Here is a 17,534-nt window from a genome sequence, read left to right on the forward strand (position 1 = left end):
GCTCTTCCTTCGTGCCAAGTTTCAGAGGGGGGTATAGTTAAAACCCAAACACGCCACATTAAAACCCAGTTACAGATCTGACTTGGATGATAGCAAGGAGGTGCCCTGGCTCCGTATCTCTGCCTTGTGTTCCTGCGTCAGGGCCCATGGCTGCTGCCTGCAGGGTGAGCCCAGCAGAGATCGCCATTGGCTAATGCTCTTCCGCACGCAGCGGCGAGCCAGCCAGGTGTGTTCTGAGCCCAGGTGCAGAGTATTAAGTACAAAAGTGCACAACCCCCTTCTCTGGCCTGGCCGGAGTCTTGTTGTGCGGAGGGGGAAGTGTAGACACAGATGAGGGAAAGGCCTTGCCCAGGCCCGTGCAGGGACTTGGAGTCGTGGCCGGGATTAGAATCCAGGTCTCCTGACTCCCCCGCCTGACATTTAAACCCTCGTGGCGTCTCTGCTGGCTGCTCCCTGGAGGGAAAGGTGCCGGTGGGGCAGCACTGAGAGACGGCTGAGCATAGTGCTAACTCCTGCACCGTGCTGTGCTCCTGCAGCGCCGGCGTGGGCAGGACGGGCTGCTTCATTGTCATCGACGCCATGCTGGAGAGGATGAAGCATGAGAAGACGGTCGACATCTATGGTCACGTGACGTGCATGAGATCTCAGCGTAACTACATGGTGCAGACCGAGGACCAATACATCTTCATCCACGAGTCCTTGCTGGAGGCAGCCACCTGCGGCAACACCGAAGTGCCCGCCCGCAACCTCTTTGCTCACCTCCAGAAGCTGAGCCAGGTGCCCCCGGGTGAGAGCGTCACTGCAATGGAGCTGGAATTCAAGGTAAGCGAGCACGCGTCCATGCCCCCTGAAATCCCCTGGCTTGGGCCCTGTTAGTGCCGGGCTCCCGTCCGTCCCACACCCCCGAGAGCCGCCAGCGGCTGAGGCGCTAACGCTGGGCATGGAGGGAGGGAGACCGATTGGGCTGGGTTTAATGGTTCTTCTGTTCATTTCCAAGCCAGGGAGCAGCTATTAAAATCCATTTGAATCGTGGAGTTTGTGCTGCCCACACTTCCTCCCCGGCTTGGCAGGGAGGATCTCGAAGGCAGATGCGAGAGTCTCAGCAGCACGTTCTGCTCTTGGTTCACAGTGCGGCTGGAGCTGCCTCCGAAACCAGATGCAGATTGTGTGTTTGGGATAATTGATGTGACTGTGAACAACTTGTCTGGAAACGGCTCCAGTGTAAAATATCAGAGCTGTTTATAGTCCCATCCTCGTGCCGCTGAGCTCGGTTATCATTTAACCTCCAGTTAGGTGGCAGGCTGTGGGGACAGCAGTATCTGAAGGAACCCAGGAGTAGGGTTTTAAAAAACAGCCCACCTGCTGCTGAGAGTGTGCGTGTTGGCACTTTGTGTGTGTGTGTTTACATGCATGTATATGTGTTAGCACTGCCTGTGTGTGTGTGTCTGTGTGTTGGTACTGCATGTCTGTGTGTGTTGGCACTGCGTGCTTGTGCATGCGTGTGTGTGTGTTGGCACTGGGTGTGTGCGTGTGTGTGTGTGTTGGCACTGCCTGTGTGCGTGTCTGTGTGTGTGTTGGCACTACGTCTGTGTGTGTTGGCACTGTGTGTCTGTGTGCACATGCATGTGTGTGTGACTGCCTAGCACAGATATTTATTACAGCCGTGGAGATGGAGACCAGCTCTGCTAAGCGCCCATGTGCTCCTCTGATGGGCATTAGTCAAGCAGACGCATGCAGGGGAATACAGGTTATGCAGGGAAGCAGACAACCGTGGAGGCCGTGAGACGAGCTGCTGGAGTTCGGCTTCGCCCTGGGAATCTCCTCCAAGTGCAAACAGGGCTGGGGAGGCCAAACATTGACTTCTCTGAACACGGGGAAAGGCAAAGCAGCTTCGTCCTGCGGTCACCAAAGCTACCGACGACACCTTGGGCATTAGCTCAGACTCCTCTGAGCCAATAAGCAGGGGTTGCTGTCCAAGGGAGCCCGGCCGTTCAGGGCTGGGGCCTGTGGGGAGGCAGGGAGGGGTGTGCGAGGGGGGGTCTCTCATCTGCCAGGTCTCTCATATTTAGAAGGAGATTTATGCGTGAGAGAGTTTTTAACGCTCCATCCCTGTTCACAGGTGCGTCTACACTGGCGCGGGGGTGACTCCCTGCCCGAGGGGACGTACTTGCACTGCCACTGAGCTAGGGCACTAAGACGACAGTGTAGCCGTGGGGGGAGAGCTGCCCCCGAGTACATGCGGCTCTTCCAGCTGGGGGTCAGACCCCCGCTCACGCAGTAGACAGCCAGTGCCGCGGCCAGACGCCCCGTATTTGTGCACAGTGAGCCCTGCCGAAGAGACCACTCAGGGACCCACACAAACTGGTGTCTGAACGGAGACGCTCTTCTAAGAAAGGTGGCCCAAAATCGGACTCCCTCTGGAAGGAAGCCTTGGGGCAGCACTGGGAGACAGAGCTGCCTGCTAAGGATGGTCTCGTCGACACCCTTCCCTGTGTCCGTGCATGGGTACAGGTGGGTGGGGGAGAGGGTTCATCAGCATGTGGGGGGAGCTGCGTTACTCCCAGGTCTCCCTTGCTGGCCCCTGCACCATTTGTCACCGGGGCCGGAGAGAGAGTGGTTTGGGGTCCTTGCCAGTAAACCCAGGTACCGCACTGGCCACGGCCAGGCGCGAAGGCAGCCCTGAGACATGACCCAAAATGGATTTTTGTGGACCTGAAAATGTCACCGATTTTACATTCCGTTGTCATGCTCCCAGGGCGTGGAAATGAGAACGGAGAGGGGGTGAGTGGGCGGAGGGCAGGCGAGGCCATTAAAGGTCAATGACCAAGGGAGATCTGTGCCCCCCATGCAGGGCAATGTGCACATGCACCAGGTATTGTGGGCGCAAAGTAACAGCTCCGCTGGGCTCTCGTCTGCGCCTGCCTTGGGCTGAGTACAAGGCAAAGCCCCCGAGCCCAAGGGAAGCGGGCGCCGGTGGGGGCAGGGTGCGTGGCAGTCTGCACAGAGCAGCTAGCGCGGTCCGGAGCAGCGTTCTCTGCAGCCAGCGTTTCACATGGCTCAGCGATAGCCACTGGTGCTCTGATGGGATGGAGCTGGCGTTAGACACGGAGAGCGAGTAGGCCCAGCATAGCCCACACTGCAGGTCAGGGCTCGGATCCCTATCTCCAGGGAGGGCAGCCAACCCCAGGGAACCCCCTCTCAGGGGACAGCATCTGAGGGCAGGACTGGCTCGGGGCTGGGAGTTGGGAGAGGTTGATTTTCTGAACCTTCCCTACCAACGTCACGGTTTCTGGTGCCAGGGCACAGGCAGTGAAAGCCTTTAGGGGGCAGCTATGCTAGGGTTACCATACGTCCTTTTTTTCCCGGACATGTCCGGCTTTTCGGCACTCAAACCCCCGTCCGGGGGGAATTGCCAAAAAGCCGAACATGGCTGGGAAAATGGCGGCTCTGCTCCTCCCCTGACTCTTCGGCTCTGTTTAAGAGCCGGGCTGCCCGAGCGCTACTGGCTTCGGGCAGCCCCCGTGCCTCCGGACCCTGCGCCACCGGAGCCCGGGAGGGGAAGTGCCCGGCTGGGGGCGCAGGGTCCGGAGGCAAGGGGGCTGCCCGAAGCCCAAGCGCTACCGGCTTCACGGTTTGCCGGGCAGCCTCCAGACCCTGCGCCACGGGCTGGGTGCTTCCCCTCCCGGGCTACAGCTGCGCTGGGGAAGCGCCGGCCGGGGGTGCAGGGTCTGGGGGTTGCCCGGCAAACCGTGAAGCCGGTAGCGCTCGGGCAGCCCTTTCCGCGTGGCTGGGAGGGAGGAGGGGGCGGAGTTAGGGTGGGGAAGGGGCGGGGCTGGGATGGGGATATGGGCGGGGCCAGGGCCCATGGAGGGTCCTCTTTTTTTATTTATTAGATATGGTAACCCTAAGCTATGCACCGCCCCCCGGCCCAGCTGCTCTGCGCGTGTGGGGCTCTGTTCCCCTCCCCACAGCTGCTCTGCGCGTTTGGGGCTGTGTTCTCCTCCCCCGACTGCTCTGCGCGTGTGGGGCTCTATTCCCCTCCCCCGGCTGCTCTGCGCGTGTGGGGCTCTGTTCCCCTCCCCCGGCTGCTCTACGTGTGTGGGGCTGTGTTCCCCTCCCCCCGGCTGCTCTGCGCGTGTGGGGCTCTGTTCCCCTCCCCCCGGCTGCTCTGCGCGTGTGGGGCTCTGTTCCCCTCCCCACGGCTGCTCTGCGCGGGTGGGGCTGTGTTCAACATCTTCATTAATGATCTGGATGATGGGATGGATTGCACCCTCAGCAAATTCGCAGATGACACTAGGCTGGGGGGAGGTAGATATGCTGGAGAGTAGGGATAGGGTCCGGAGTGACCTAGACAAATTGGAGGATTGGGCCAAAAGAAATCTGATGAGGTTCAACAAGGACAAGTGCAGAGTCCTGCACTTAGGACGGAAGAATCCCAGGCACCGCTACAGGCTGGGGACCGACTGGCTAAGCGGCAGTTCTGCAGAAAAGGACCTGGGGATTACAGTGGACGAGAAGCTGGATAGGAGTCAGCAGTGTGCCCTTGTTGCCAAGAAGGCCAACGGCATTTTGGGCTGCATTAGTAGGGGCATTGCCAGCAGATCTAGGGACGTGATCATTCCCCTCTATTCAGCACTGGTGAGGCCACACCTAGAGTACTGCATACAGTTTTGGGGCCCCCACTACAGAAGGGATGTGGACAAATTGGAGAAAATCCAGTGGAGGGCAACGAAAATGATTAGGGGGCTGGAACACATGACTTATGAGGAGAGGCTGAGGGAACTGGGGTTATTTAGTCTGCAGAAGAGAAGAGTGAGGCGGGATTTGATAGCAGCTTTCAACTATCTGAAGGGGGGTTCCAAAGAGGATGGAGCTCGGCTGTTCTCAGTGGTGGCAGATGACAGAACAAGGAGCAATGGTCTCAAGTTGCAGTGGGGGAGGTCTAGGTTGGATATTAGGAAACACTATTTCACTAGGAGGGTGGTGAAGCACTGGAATGGGTTACCTAGGGAGGTGGTGGAATCTCCTTTCTTAGAGGTTTTTAAGGCCCGGCTTGACAAAGCCCTGGCTGGGATGATTTAGTTGGGGATCGGTCCTGCTTTGAGCAGGGGGTTGGACAAGATGACCTCCTGAGGTCCCTTCCAACCCTGGTATTCTGTGATTCTATGACTCCCTCCCGCCCCCCCTCGCCCACCCCCGACTGCTCTGCTCCTGCGGCTGTTCATGCAGGTGTGACTAAACCCCCAGGCTCCCGCGTACTCCTGACCCTCCTCCTCTCCTTCCAGCTCCTGGCCAACTCCAAAGCACATACCTCGCGGTTCATCAGTGCCAACCTTCCATGCAACAAATTTAAGAATCGTCTGGTGAACATCATGCCGTACGAGCTGACCAGAGTCTGCCTGCAGCCCATCCGTGGGGTCGAGGGCTCCGATTACATCAACGCCAGCTTCATAGATGGCTACAGGTAAGAGTCACCGGGACGCATGGGCCCATCCCCTCGTGCCTAGGAGCAGCTGGGACTGGCCATTGCGGGCGCTGGCCGTCTGCCAGGCATTGCCTCCTGGCGCTGGATGGAAATGGAGTGGGTTGGATTTGAGTCCAATCCTGTTTCTCTTCATTGTGTCGGGATCCTGGCTGGGGTCAGGTACCGCATGACAAGCAAGCGTTAGCCAGAGCTCCCCTTGACTAGCTCCCAACGTGTGCGCTCTTCGCCCCGTCCTGACAAGCACTTCCTGGGATAACTGTTCCCATCCTCTATAAATGCTCCACACGGGTCCCTCTGCTGAGAGCCCCCGGCTCTGTATCTGCCCTCCCGGGAAGCCCAGTTTAAAGCGCTGCAGTAGCCGGAGAAGGGGCCGCTTGGCTGCAGGGGAGGTCTCGGGCGGAAGCTCGGGACGGCACCAGGGAGACCCGTGCAGCAGCCTGCTCTCAGGGACGCTCTGTCCGGAGCATGAGCAGGCAGTCGGTCTCCCGCGTGACACGTTCCCGTGGTTCCGTGCAGCGTGTTCCCGGCTTTTGAGCACTGTGAGGGCAGGGCAGCAGCTGTGCCAGACGCACCGAGGAGCAGCCTCGCCCAGCCACCAGCCCCGGCACAAAGCCTCCCCCGACCCTTTCCCTTGGCATTCAGCACAAACGAACGTGCCACTCGCCCACCAGGAACTGGGCCAGCAGGTTCCGCCTGGGGTCCCCCCTGCTCGACATCGGAGCCGCAGACGCTGCAGGAGTGGGAATGCGTGAGAGCCTGCCACGTAGGATGCCAGGGCCCGGGGATCCCAGCCCAGGCACTGCTCTCAGGGCGTGGGCAGGTGGGGTCAGTGTGCTCCCAGCACTGCTGTCCAGAGCACAGACTGGGGCTCTTGGGCAGAGTAGGCCAGAGGGCAGTGATTACAGTCAGCCCTAGAGTGCTGTGTGGGTGAGGACAGGCCACTTGGAGCTGCATGGAGCCAGGTGACAGCGGGCAGAGCTGGCCTCCTCTCTCTCTCTCTCTCTCGTGCCCTGGCACCAGTGCAAACGCCAGCTCCCAAACCAGGCTGTGACGGAGCAGGGAGCGGGGCGGATTTGACCTGGGAATGTAGCCTGGGAGTTACATTGAGATACCTGAGCTGTAATCTGAGCCAGGAGGGGGGTGGGAGAAGTGACACCTTCTGCCCAGGAGACGGACAAAGGAGAGGAGGAGCAGAGGGGAGGGGAGAGAGCTGCAGGAGGGATTTTGGGGAGTTTTCAGTTTTTGGCCTGGGAGGTGCAACGCAGGGAACCCAAGCTGGGGTCTAAGCTCCCTGCGCTCCCCAAGAGGACTTGATTAAGGGGTCCTGGTTTTATCTACGAGCTCTGCAGTAGACTGTGTTCCTGTTATCCAATAAATGTTCCACTTTACTGGCTGGCTGAGAGTCACGGTGAATCGCAGGAAGCCGGGGGTACAGGGCCCTGAGTCCCCCACACTCCGCCACACAGGCCACGTATGGGGCTAACTGGGGGGACTGTGCCCCTGGCTGCTTTCCAGCGCCAAGCCTCGGTGTGCGGGGTCCCCGGCGGCCCGCGCCGCCTGGCGAGCGATGCTGTTCGTTGCGTGGCTGCCAGCGCAGCAGGTGATACCATGTCATGGCCGACCTGTCACTCCCTGAAGGGCTCCGTTATCTCTCGTGCCCATTCCTCCGAACAGAGCAATCTTTCTGAGGTTGATCTAACGAGATCAATTGGCCCCAGCTCCTGTGGGCATGGCTAAAGCTGCATCTTTATTAGCTCCTGTGTTTCTTCCTGCCCCCTTACTCTTCATGGTGATGGTGTCGTATAAACCCCCCGGAAGCAGCATCCGTCTCTGTACAACAGAGTCATTCATTTTTAGCACCGATGGGGAGATTAAATGATAGAGAGATTTGATGATGGTAAGTGCCACGGGCCCCTATTCTGAGATCTCCAGCGCCCCTTAGTGGTGGAAACATGAACGGCTCCTCGTTACTGATGCCCACGACTCAGGAGTCTCCTCTGTCTTGCTGATTGCTGTGCATTTCCCCTGCGCTCACCGAGCATGGGGCACCGCGACTGCTGGGGTTATCCTGGCACGACAGCTCGCCCACGTAGCGCACCAGAGAGCAGCGCCTGCACCTGCCCCGCTGCTTCCCTTGTGGCGAAGTCTGAACGTGACGGCCGGACCTGCGTTAGGGCAGGAGCCTGTCCACGGGTCCGGAAGCACCTGCAGGACGCGGGAGCAGGGCCTGCCCGCCCCAGGTCCCAGCGCACACCCCTGGCCTGGCTGCTTTGGCCGGTGGTGCAGCTGGGGAACAGCCTTTGTTCATTACCCACTGTACCAACGACGCGCAATCCAGGCCTCAGCAGCCGGCCTGCGTGACCCGGGTGAGCTGACTCGAGCTCCCTGGGGCGATCGAGGGGCGTCTCTGGGGTCAGTGCCCAGCTGCAGGGGTAGGGAGGCTGGATGCCGATGCCGTTGGTGGCAGAATCAGCCGCCGAGCCCAGGCGTGGCCATGCAGCGCCCCAGGGACGCCGGGGGTGGGGCTTTGTGCAGCGGAGGAGCAGTGTGCAAAGGGTGGTTGTCAAGGGGACAACGGGTTCTTGGTGGCTCAGGGACTCCTCCCGCCCCGACCCCCAGAGTCCAGCACACAGAGCCGCATCCAGCATGCTCACCCGCTGCCCGTGGGCACTGCCCACGGCAACACTCTCCAACCAGCCCTCTTGCCCCCCGCATTGGTCACTGATCCAGCTGCCAGTCCCTCCTCCCAGCTGCCGCAGAGCCCCGTGCCCAGCTCGGTGAATGCTCAGGGCCCAGCGCTCTGCCCCGTGCGGGACGGGTGCCGGAGCCCCTCGAGTGGGCGTGGGCTGCAGGGGGACCCCTCGCCGGCTGTTCTGAGGGTGGCTTGTGTGTGTTACAGGCAGCAGAAAGCCTACATTGCCACGCAGGGGCCCCTGGCAGAGACCACGGAGGATTTCTGGCGCATGCTCTGGGAGCACAACTCCACCATCGTGGTGATGCTGACCAAGCTCCGCGAGATGGGCCGGGTAAGGGCTTTGGGGGGCTGGGCCGGGGAAGGGCTGGGTGGAGGTGTGGGCCGGGGAAGGGCTGGGTGGAGGTGTGGGCCGGGGAAGGGCTGGGGGCTGGGCCGGGGAAGGGCTGGGGGGGGGGCAGGGAAGGGCTGGATGGAGGTGTGGGCTGGGGGGCGGGCCAGGGAAGGGCTGGGTGAAGGTGTGGGCCGGGGAAGGGCTGGGGGCTGGGCCATGGAAGGGCTGGTGGGAGGCGTGGGCTGGGGAAGGGTTGGGGGCTGGGCCGGGAAAGGGCGGGCGGGGAAGGGCTGGATGGAGGTGTGGGCTGGGGGGCGGGCCAGGGAAGGGCTGGGGGGAGGCGTGGGCCGGGGAAGGGTTGGGGGGTGGGGGCTGGGCCGGGAAAGGGCTGGGGGGAGGCGTGGGCCGGGGAAGGGTTGGGGGCTAGGCCGGGAAAGGGCTGGCGGGGGGCAGGGAAGGGCTGGATGGAGGTGTGGGCTGGGGGGCAGGCCAGGGAAGGGCTGGGTGGAGGTGTGGGCCGGGGAAGGGCTTTGGGGGGCCGGGCTGGGGAAAGGGCTGAGGGGTGGGGGCGGGCCGGGGAAGGGGGGACTGGGGAGGCCCATGGGAGAGCCATGCTGCCAGTGACCTGGGCCGTTTCCTGCCCCTGTCCCTGAGCTGTTACTGCGGGGCCGTGCACTCAGCAGCGCTCAGAGCATCCCAGCCTGGCTGGCTCCGCGCTAGGGTCCCGGAGGGCAAGGCTAGCCTGGGCCCAGCAGCTCTGGGAGCAGTCCGAGGGGTCCCTGCCCTAGGGGTGGAGATACCCAATGAGGACACGGTTCTCTGTCCCCGACCACTGCTGTTGCAGCCGCGACTCCTGCAGGGCCAGGCCTGTCCCAGGTGGGGCCCAGGCTGCCTGTCTGACAGGCCGGTGCTGCTCTGGGGGTTGGCAGACGGCGGGTTAGCAAGGGCATCCCGGGCACACTCCCCGCTGCACAGGGGGTGGCCCAGCCCCTCGCTAGGCCAGCTGCCCTCATTGGCCTTGGGAACTGTGCCCCATTCCAGGCCCAGATCCCGCAGGGTTTAGAATTACCTGTCCGTAACTGGCAGTGACCGGGAGGGGGTGGGGAAGGGGACCTCGCCCTGGAGAATGTCTTGTGGGGGGGATTGGGGAGGGGGCAGGGCTGGGGAGACACAGGCCCCCTGGGCGAAGACCCGGTTTTGCTGCTTCACGCGTCTCCTCTTGCCTGCAGGAAAAGTGCCACCAATACTGGCCGGCGGAGCGCTCGGCCCGCTACCAGTACTTTGTGGTGGACCCTATGGCAGAGTACAACATGCCCCAGTACATCCTCCGTGAGTTCAAGGTCACCGACGCCAGGGTGAGTGGGGCTGGCGGTGCTCTCGGGCGTGTCCCTCCCACGGGGCCGGACAGTGACGGGCTGGGATCCCCTCGAGCCCCAGCAGGCTGTCACTCCCGGGGCTGTTCTCGTCTCCAGGGGCAGGAGCCGGCGGCCTGGCCCCTTCCCAGTGCCCCAGCAGTGACAGAGGCAGCCAGACTCCTGGGCGGGGGCTGCACCTTCACCTGAGTCAGCCTTGGCTGGGCATCCCGGCACTGAGCCAGTGGAGACCTGCCGTGCCCCCTTCTCCCTGGTGTGCCGCTGGGCAGCACTCGGTTACACGGGTCAGGCAGGCGCAGCTGGGGGGGAGGGGAACGAAACCTGCCCAGACTCAGTCCCAGGTCGCCTATCCCACGCCCAGGCCTGGTCCAGGTCTGCAGAGCCCGGCCCCTGCGAGGCACAGCCTGGCCCAGCCCCGTTCCGGGAACCCACCCCTGGGGCTGTGCAGAGCCCGGCCCGGGAACCCACCTCTGGGGCTGTGCGGAGCCTGTCCCCGGACCGGGAACCCACCCCTGAGGCTCTTCAGAGCCCGGCCCCCGCGAGGCACAGCCCGTCCCCGGCCCGGGAACCCACCCCTGGGGCTGTGCGGAGCCTGGCCCCGGCCCAGGAACCCACCCCTGGGGCTGTGCGGAGCCTGGCCCCGGCCCAGGAACCCACCCCTGGGGCTATGCAGGCTGGCGCGTGAGCAGGGTCCAGACAGACGTCTCCTTCCCCGCAGGATGGGCAGTCGCGGACCATCCGCCAGTTCCAGTTCACGGACTGGCCCGAGCAGGGAGTGCCAAAGACCGGCGAGGGCTTCATCGACTTCATCGGGCAGGTGCACAAAACCAAGGAGCAGTTTGGCCAGGATGGGCCCATCACGGTGCACTGCAGGTGAGCGCTGCCCGGGGTAGGCAGAGCACCCTCCCCCCGGAGACGCCGTCCTCCACAGAGCCACGAGGGGTCCTGCTCAGCAGCGCTCCCTGGCACCCTCAGATGCTGCCGCCTGTACCGTGGGGCAGAGCAGGGAACGGCAGCCCTGCTGGGAACGGCTCTCCTGCCCCCCACCCCTGGGCGGCGCTGCTGGGAACGGCTCTCCTGCCCCCCACCCCTGGGCGGCGCTGCTGGGAACGGCTCTCCTGCCCCCCGGCAGCGCTGCTGGGAACGGCTCTCCTGCCCCCCACCCCCGGCAGCGCTGCTGGGAACGGCTCTCCTGCCCCCCACCCCCGGGCGGCGCTGCTGGGAACGGCTCTCCTGCCCCCCACCCCCGGGCGGCGCTGCTGGGAACGGCTCTCCTGCCCCCCGGCGGCGCTGCTGGGAACGGCTCTCCTGCCCCCCGGCGGCGCTGCTGGGAACGGCTCTCCTGCCCCCCGGCGGCGCTGCTGGGAACGGCTCTCCTGCCCCCCACCCCCGGGCGGCGCTGCTGGGAACGGCTCTCCTGCCCCCCACCCCCGGGCGGCGCTGCTGGGAACGGCTCTCCTGCCCCCCACCCCCGGGCGGCGCTGCTGGGAACGGCTCTCCTGCCCCCCGGCGGCGCTGCTGGGAACGGCTCTCCTGCCCCCCACCCCCGGGCGGCGCTGCTGGGAACGGCTCTCCTGCCCCCCGGCGGCGCTGCTGGGAACGGCTCTCCTGCCCCCCACCCCCGGGCGGCGCTGCTGGGAACGGCTCTCCTGCCCCCCGGCGGCGCTGCTGGGAACGGCTCTCCTGCCCCCCACCCCCGGGCGGCGCTGCTGGGAACGGCTCTCCTGCCCCCTGGGCGGCGCTGCTGGGAACGGCTCTCCTGCCCCCCACCCCCGGGCGGCGCTGCTGGGAACGGCTCTCCTGCCCCCCAGCAGCCCTGCTGGGAACGGCTCTCCTGCCCCCCACCCCCGGGCGGCGCTGCTGGGAACGGCTCTCCTGCCCCCCACCCCCGGGCGGCGCTGCTGGGAACGGCTCTCCTGCCCCCCGGCGGCGCTGCTGGGAACGGCTCTCCTGCCCCCCACCCCCGGGCGGCGCTGCTGGGAACGGCTCTCCTGCCCCCCAGCAGCCCTGCTGGGAACGGCTCTCCTGCCCCCCACCCCCCGGCGGCGCTGCTGGGAACAGCTCTCCTGCCCCCCACCCCCGGGCGGCGCTGCTGGGAACGGCTCTCCTGCCCCCCAGCAGCCCTGCTGGGAACGGCTCTCCTGCCCCCCACCCCCGGGCGGCGCTGCTGGGAACGGCTCTCCTGCCCCCCACCCCCCGGGCGGCGCTGCTGGGAACGGCTCTCCTGCCCCCCGGGCGGCGCTGCTGGGAACGGCTCTCCTGCCCCCCGGCGGCGCTGCTGGGAACGGCTCTCCTGCCCCCCAGCAGCCCTGCTGGGAACGGCTCTCCTGCCCCCCACCCCCCGGCGGCGCTGCTGGGAACGGCTCTCCTGCCCCCCACCCCCCGGCGGCGCTGCTGGGAACGGCTCTCCTGCCCCCCACCCCCCGGCGGCGCTGCTGGGAACGGCTCTCCTGCCCCCCGGGCGGCGCTGCTGGGAACGGCTCTCCTGCCCCCCACCCCCCGGCGGCGCTGCTGGGAACGGCTCTCCTGCCCCCCACCCCCGGGCGGCCCTGCTGGGAACGGCTCTCCTGCCCCCCGGGCGGCGCTGCTGGGAACGGCTCTCCTGCCCCCCGGCGGCGCTGCTGGGAACGGCTCTCCTGCCCCCCACCCCCGGGCGGCGCTGCTGGGAACGGCTCTCCTGCCCCCCACCCCCGGGCGGCCCTGCTGGGAACGGCACGGGAAGCTACAGGCTGCCACGCAGGACATGGAGGGGAGCCCAGACCCTCAGCAGGCCCCATGGCTCTGCAGGCTCAGCACCTCCAGCAGGCCCCAGGTGTGGGGAAGGCGCGTGGGGCGCTGCCAGGAGGCCGGGTGGTGCCCGCAGTGCAGGGCAACAGGAAGCAGAGGCCCCCCGAGAGTCTCTGCAAGCCCCTTCCCATCCAACATGCTCCCCACTGGCAGAATGGGCCTGGCTCCCTGTGGGCCCAGGTGGCTCAGTGACGGGGCAGGGCTGCGGGGGGACCGGCGGCCATGGGGCCTGGGGTCTCTGCTGACAGCCCCTCTGCTCCTTGTGCTCACAGCGCTGGGGTCGGGCGCACAGGGGTGTTCATCACGCTCAGCATCGTCCTGGAGCGCATGCGCTACGAAGGGGTGGTTGACATGTTCCAGACGGTGAAGACCTTGCGAACACAGCGACCAGCCATGGTGCAGACAGAGGTAGGTGCCCACGTGCCCACTGCTGACTGAGGGCAGGACTCCCCCAGCCCAGGAGCTGGCGCCCCTCCAGTCCTTGCTGGGGTGTGCCTGGGAAAGCGGGGCCCGGCGCTGCCCTAGGCCTGTTCGGAAGGGTTTCATTTCAGCAGAGCTGAATCTGGCAGCAGGTCCCAGTCTCCGGCCTGCCCTGGGCTTCTGGCTGGATCAGGAAGCCCTGGTGGGAGGAGGGTTCTTGGGCTGGGCTGGGGGGTTTTTGGGAGTGGGTGGGAACTGGACTCCCCCTCTCTGCTCTATGCTGTGCCCCCCACCCAGAGCAGCCAGGCGGGTTTGCAGGCACAGGTGTGTCTGTCCCGCTCCGCAGGCCATGGCCAGGCCACTGGTTACTGTCGGGCGACTTGCGGCCTGGGCAGGGAGGCAGCAGCTGGGAGCCACCGGCCTGTGGTGGCCCTGGCTGTGCTCGGAGATCTCACTCTGAGCTGGGAACGGCCTGTCTGCGGCGGGAGGGCTGCCAGCTGCATGGAGAGCCCCTCGCCAGGGCCGGGCCTGGCGCTGCTCTAGGGACAGCCAGAACGGGAACCAGCAGCAGGCCCCGGCTGCGTCAAGCAGGCTGGCCAGGGCCCCAGGGGGCACCTTAACCTCTGACCCTTCAACCCCCCCAGGGAGGGATGGCTCCTGGACAGATCCTGCAGGACAGCCCAGCTAGGGTGACCAGACAGCAAGTGTGAAAAATTGGGATGGGGGTGGGAGGTAATAGGAGCCTATATAAGAAAAAGACCCAAAAATCGGGACTGTCCCTATGAAATTGGGACATCTGGTCACCCTAGGCCCAGTGCATGCCCCTCTCCCTGGAGCTTGGGCGAAGTGCAGCCTCCATGCTAAAATACCAGCCTGCGCTGGGCTGGGCAGCACCCCCGCCCCGACCCCATCGAAGGGCCCCACCTGGCCCCCGCCTTGCAGGCTGTTCTCACTGCGCAAAGGGCGACAGGGCCAGAGAGACGCAGGGGCCAGGATGGCACAGGCCAGGCTAGTGCTCTAACCACTGGGCTGCCCGGCCTCCTACCTCTCCTTTGGAACGTCACACCCGCTTCGGGGACGAGCTTGGCCATGTGCAGAGACCTGGGCTGGGGACGGCGCCTTCTGTTCGCTCGGGCTGTCCCCATGGTGAGTCCCTGTGCCACGCAGCCTTCTGCACGGGGCACCTCCCTTCACACGCCTGCCCTCTCTCCTTGCAGGACCAGTACCAGCTGTGCTACAGAGCAGCGCTGGAGTATCTCGGCAGCTTCGACCACTATGCAACGTAACTAGTGCTTCCCCCAGTCGCAGTGGGAATGTCTAGGAGCGGAGAAGGTCCCCCTGAGCCACAGCCGCCATTCTTCAGTCCTGTACAGACGCTGCTGCTGCCGAGGCAGCAGACCTCCCACGACCGACCAAATCTGACCACTGCATTGAGGAGCATCGCCCCGCGCCGAGCAAGGGAGTCTGACTCCGGTCAAATTTCTGCTCATTTGTCTCCCTCTCGGCCCCCTCGCGCGACTGCATTTCACAGCCAGGCTTTCGGTGGATGGAACGGGATCTTTTTTTATCTGTAAAATAGTTATTCGTGTTTTTATAATCCTTTCTCTTCGTTTGCTAGTCTTACCGTCTGGCTGGGGCAGAGCTGGGTCCATCAGGCCTTCTGGGGGTTCCTTTCCTTTTGCCTTTCTTTTCCCCTTCTCCTTTGTTCGGATCCACCCCGCCTTTGGTGCTGCCCATTTTAGTGCAGCCACTTGGAGACCCCCAGCAGTGACTGGCTCACGGTTCCAGACCCTCTCCGTTCCCCATAGGCTGCTTTTAACCCTCTGTAGACTAGAAAAGTTCACTGAACTGGAGCTAAGCTACTGATGATTTTTTTTAGCTGTTTTCCCCTTATTTCCTGTGGGGGGGAAGGGACTTGGGGTCGCGGGAGAGACAATTCCATCGCAAGCTTGAAACTGGTCAGTCCTATTAAAGTGCGTGTTAACCCATTCGGTGCCCATGTGTGTTGGCAGATCCCGATCTGATGTGACTTGTCGGCACCGCTGCGTTCGTTAGAGACCCAAAATCCCAGACTCCTGGCCTGGGGGCCTCTCTGTGTGTCTCACTGGGGAGGGGGCAGGGAGGCAGCAGAAGCCGACCGCGCAACGTGTCCCTTTCTGCTCGTGCTGCGGTTGTGGGTGTGCAGGCAACTCACCAATGAATGCATCACCACATTTCCAAAGGGAAGGAGCACAATTCTAGCAGCTCCCGCAAGGGGGCTGCGTGGGCTATTTTTGGAAAATGGGGTACTTCAGGGAAGGGGCAGCGGGGGAGGGGGGACATGTTTTCGGAGGTTGGGTGTATCTATAATTTCTGCTATCCTGCAAATGTTTAAAGTCATTAGAATATTGTACTTTCTGCTACTTCAGGACGTTCTAATGAACCAATGTGGCAAGTCTACTGGACTTAATTTAATGGTACTATATCTTACTACTCCTTATTCTATCGCGCTTGCACTAAAGACGGGAGAGCCGCCCTCTCTCGAGTGCACAGAGTTCTCAATAAAGGTGGTGGAAGGGTAGCTAATTGTATTATCAAATGTATTCCGAATGCTAAGAATCTGAGCGACGGTGAAATCAGCAATCCAGGGTGGGGATGTTGGAGGACACGTTCATTTTTACCTTGTGGATGCATAGTGCCGTAGGGGTCACTGGTGTATACAGTCTGTTTTCTATTTGTTAATAAAAAAAAAAATCTACAGCATCATTGCATAATTCTTGATGTTAATAAATTTGAATAATCAGGTTTCATACAAGCTGGTCTTGCTGCCTTCTTTGTTCAGCAATAAACAGAAGCCAGGGGCCTTTCTGCTACGGGCCCTCATCGGCTCCCTCCCTTACGGAGCAGACCAGCTCCCCGGGCCGCAGGGGGCAGGGCCGGGGTGCTGCTCGCAGGGACGGAGCCCTGGGGCCTCTCCTTTGCGGCATTCCTGGCAGCTGGCTGGGCCTGTAGCGGAAGTCGTGGAGCCCAGCCTGGCTGAGAAGAGAGGAGCAGGGGAAATGGAGCTGTGACCCCTCCCCAGCTGCTGCCCTGGCCATGTGCAGCGCAGGGAGAAGGGGGCCCGGGCCCTGCCAGAGGCTTGGCAGCTGAGCATCTGCGTTGCTCATGCTTTGACCCTGTGGCAGGGGACAGACCTTGCCCGCTGTAGTCAGCAGAAAGGGTGGAAGAGCCGCTCTTGTCCCCGTGCGGCGGCTCTCTGGGGCTGACGCTGCTCAGCTTCCTCTCCTGGAGAAAGGAGACGCTAAACCCAGCTCGCTGGGCTCTGCCGGGCTGACTGGCTGTAACGGACTCGCCTTCCAGGGGCGAAGGGGGCAGCTCTGCTAACTGTGGAGGGGGCGCTCCCCCTCCTGGGCTGGGTGGGGCTCAGCTCCCCGGCCTCTGTGGAGCGAAGTAGGGGGGATGGGCACTGCCAGCAGCAGCTGGTACCTGGCCTGGAGGGGGCGCCCCATGTCCTTGCAGTACACAGCCCCTGGCACTCAGTGGTGGGTCCCAGCTGGGCGTCCTTTCCGCTAAGGGAAGAGCTGGTCCTGGCATTGGGTGGAGGAGGGGAATCAGGCAGGTCCCTCCCCTCAATACAGATGCTCTATGCCACCGGGGTGTGGATGGGGGCACTGCAGGCCAGGAACCCCTTTTTGATACAGTGCGTCTCTTGTTGCCTCTCTCCCTGTGCTGCCTCTGCCCCAGGGATCGTGGGACCCTGCGCCGCACGTAACTGTGAGCCCGGAGACGGAGCTGCTCCTGCACCACGCTGGAACCATGGCCCCGGCAGCACTAGGGCACTACTGAGCTGCTGGGGGGCTGGTGTCATCTTAAAGCTGGGAATGTCGCACGTTCCCTGGCCAGCCCACACGGAGCAGTAAAGCGTCCCCAGTGATCCGCCAGTGCCTGCATTGCCATGGAAAGTCGCCCTTTCTGTTGCAGTACAAGGGCTATGTTCCATCTCTTGCCCCGCCACCGGTCAGGAACCCAATTGCTGCAAATCCAGCCACTATTTCTTGCACATGGCCGAGCGTCACCGTTCTGCGTCGCAGGAGAGGATTCATGGCACTACACACTTGCATGACAACGACCCCCACTTGGGATTTTTCCAACTCCAAAATAATTTCCCACAGACCAGTAGCAATCTAAGGTCACAAGTGCCTTAAATGCAACTTTTGCCTTAGTGAAGCCACTCTCTGACTTCAGAGTTCGGCCTGCTGTCCCCAGGCACTGCAGCGCTCTGGCTTAGCTGGAAGGAGAACACACTATGATGTCTGTCACGGGCAGGCAGGGGTCCTGGAGCTGTGATCAGCTGGCAGGAGGAGCATGAAGATCACTCGAGTCCCTCCCCCACAGCCGGGTGTAGTGTAGGGGAAAGGGTGCTACACCCCATCAGCACCACGGGAGCCTGGCAGAGCCTGGCCT

General features: G+C 63.4%; 1 protein-coding gene across 21 annotated transcripts in view; it reads left to right on the top strand.

The window, feature by feature from the left end:
- The window catches only part of PTPRF (protein tyrosine phosphatase receptor type F), a 560,345-nt gene extending 544,460 nt beyond the window's left edge, over window positions 1–15,885 (top strand). For all 21 annotated transcript variants that reach the window (XM_065555287.1, XM_065555291.1, XM_065555298.1 and 18 more), the window contains 7 exons: window positions 537–822; window positions 5,286–5,464; window positions 8,385–8,511; window positions 9,741–9,866; window positions 10,603–10,757; window positions 12,944–13,079; window positions 14,309–15,885. In XM_065555287.1, coding sequence (XP_065411359.1) covers window positions 537–822; window positions 5,286–5,464; window positions 8,385–8,511; window positions 9,741–9,866; window positions 10,603–10,757; window positions 12,944–13,079; window positions 14,309–14,377 — 1,078 coding nt within the window. In that variant the 3' untranslated portion in view covers window positions 14,378–15,885. The remainder of the gene's footprint in view (window positions 1–536; window positions 823–5,285; window positions 5,465–8,384; window positions 8,512–9,740; window positions 9,867–10,602; window positions 10,758–12,943; window positions 13,080–14,308) is intronic.
- Window positions 15,886–17,534: the final 1,649 nt, after the last annotated feature.

Source organism: Chrysemys picta, chromosome 8 (assembly GCF_011386835.1).
Source record: "Chrysemys picta bellii isolate R12L10 chromosome 8, ASM1138683v2, whole genome shotgun sequence".
NCBI classification, from domain to species: Eukaryota; Metazoa; Chordata; order Testudines; family Emydidae; genus Chrysemys; species Chrysemys picta.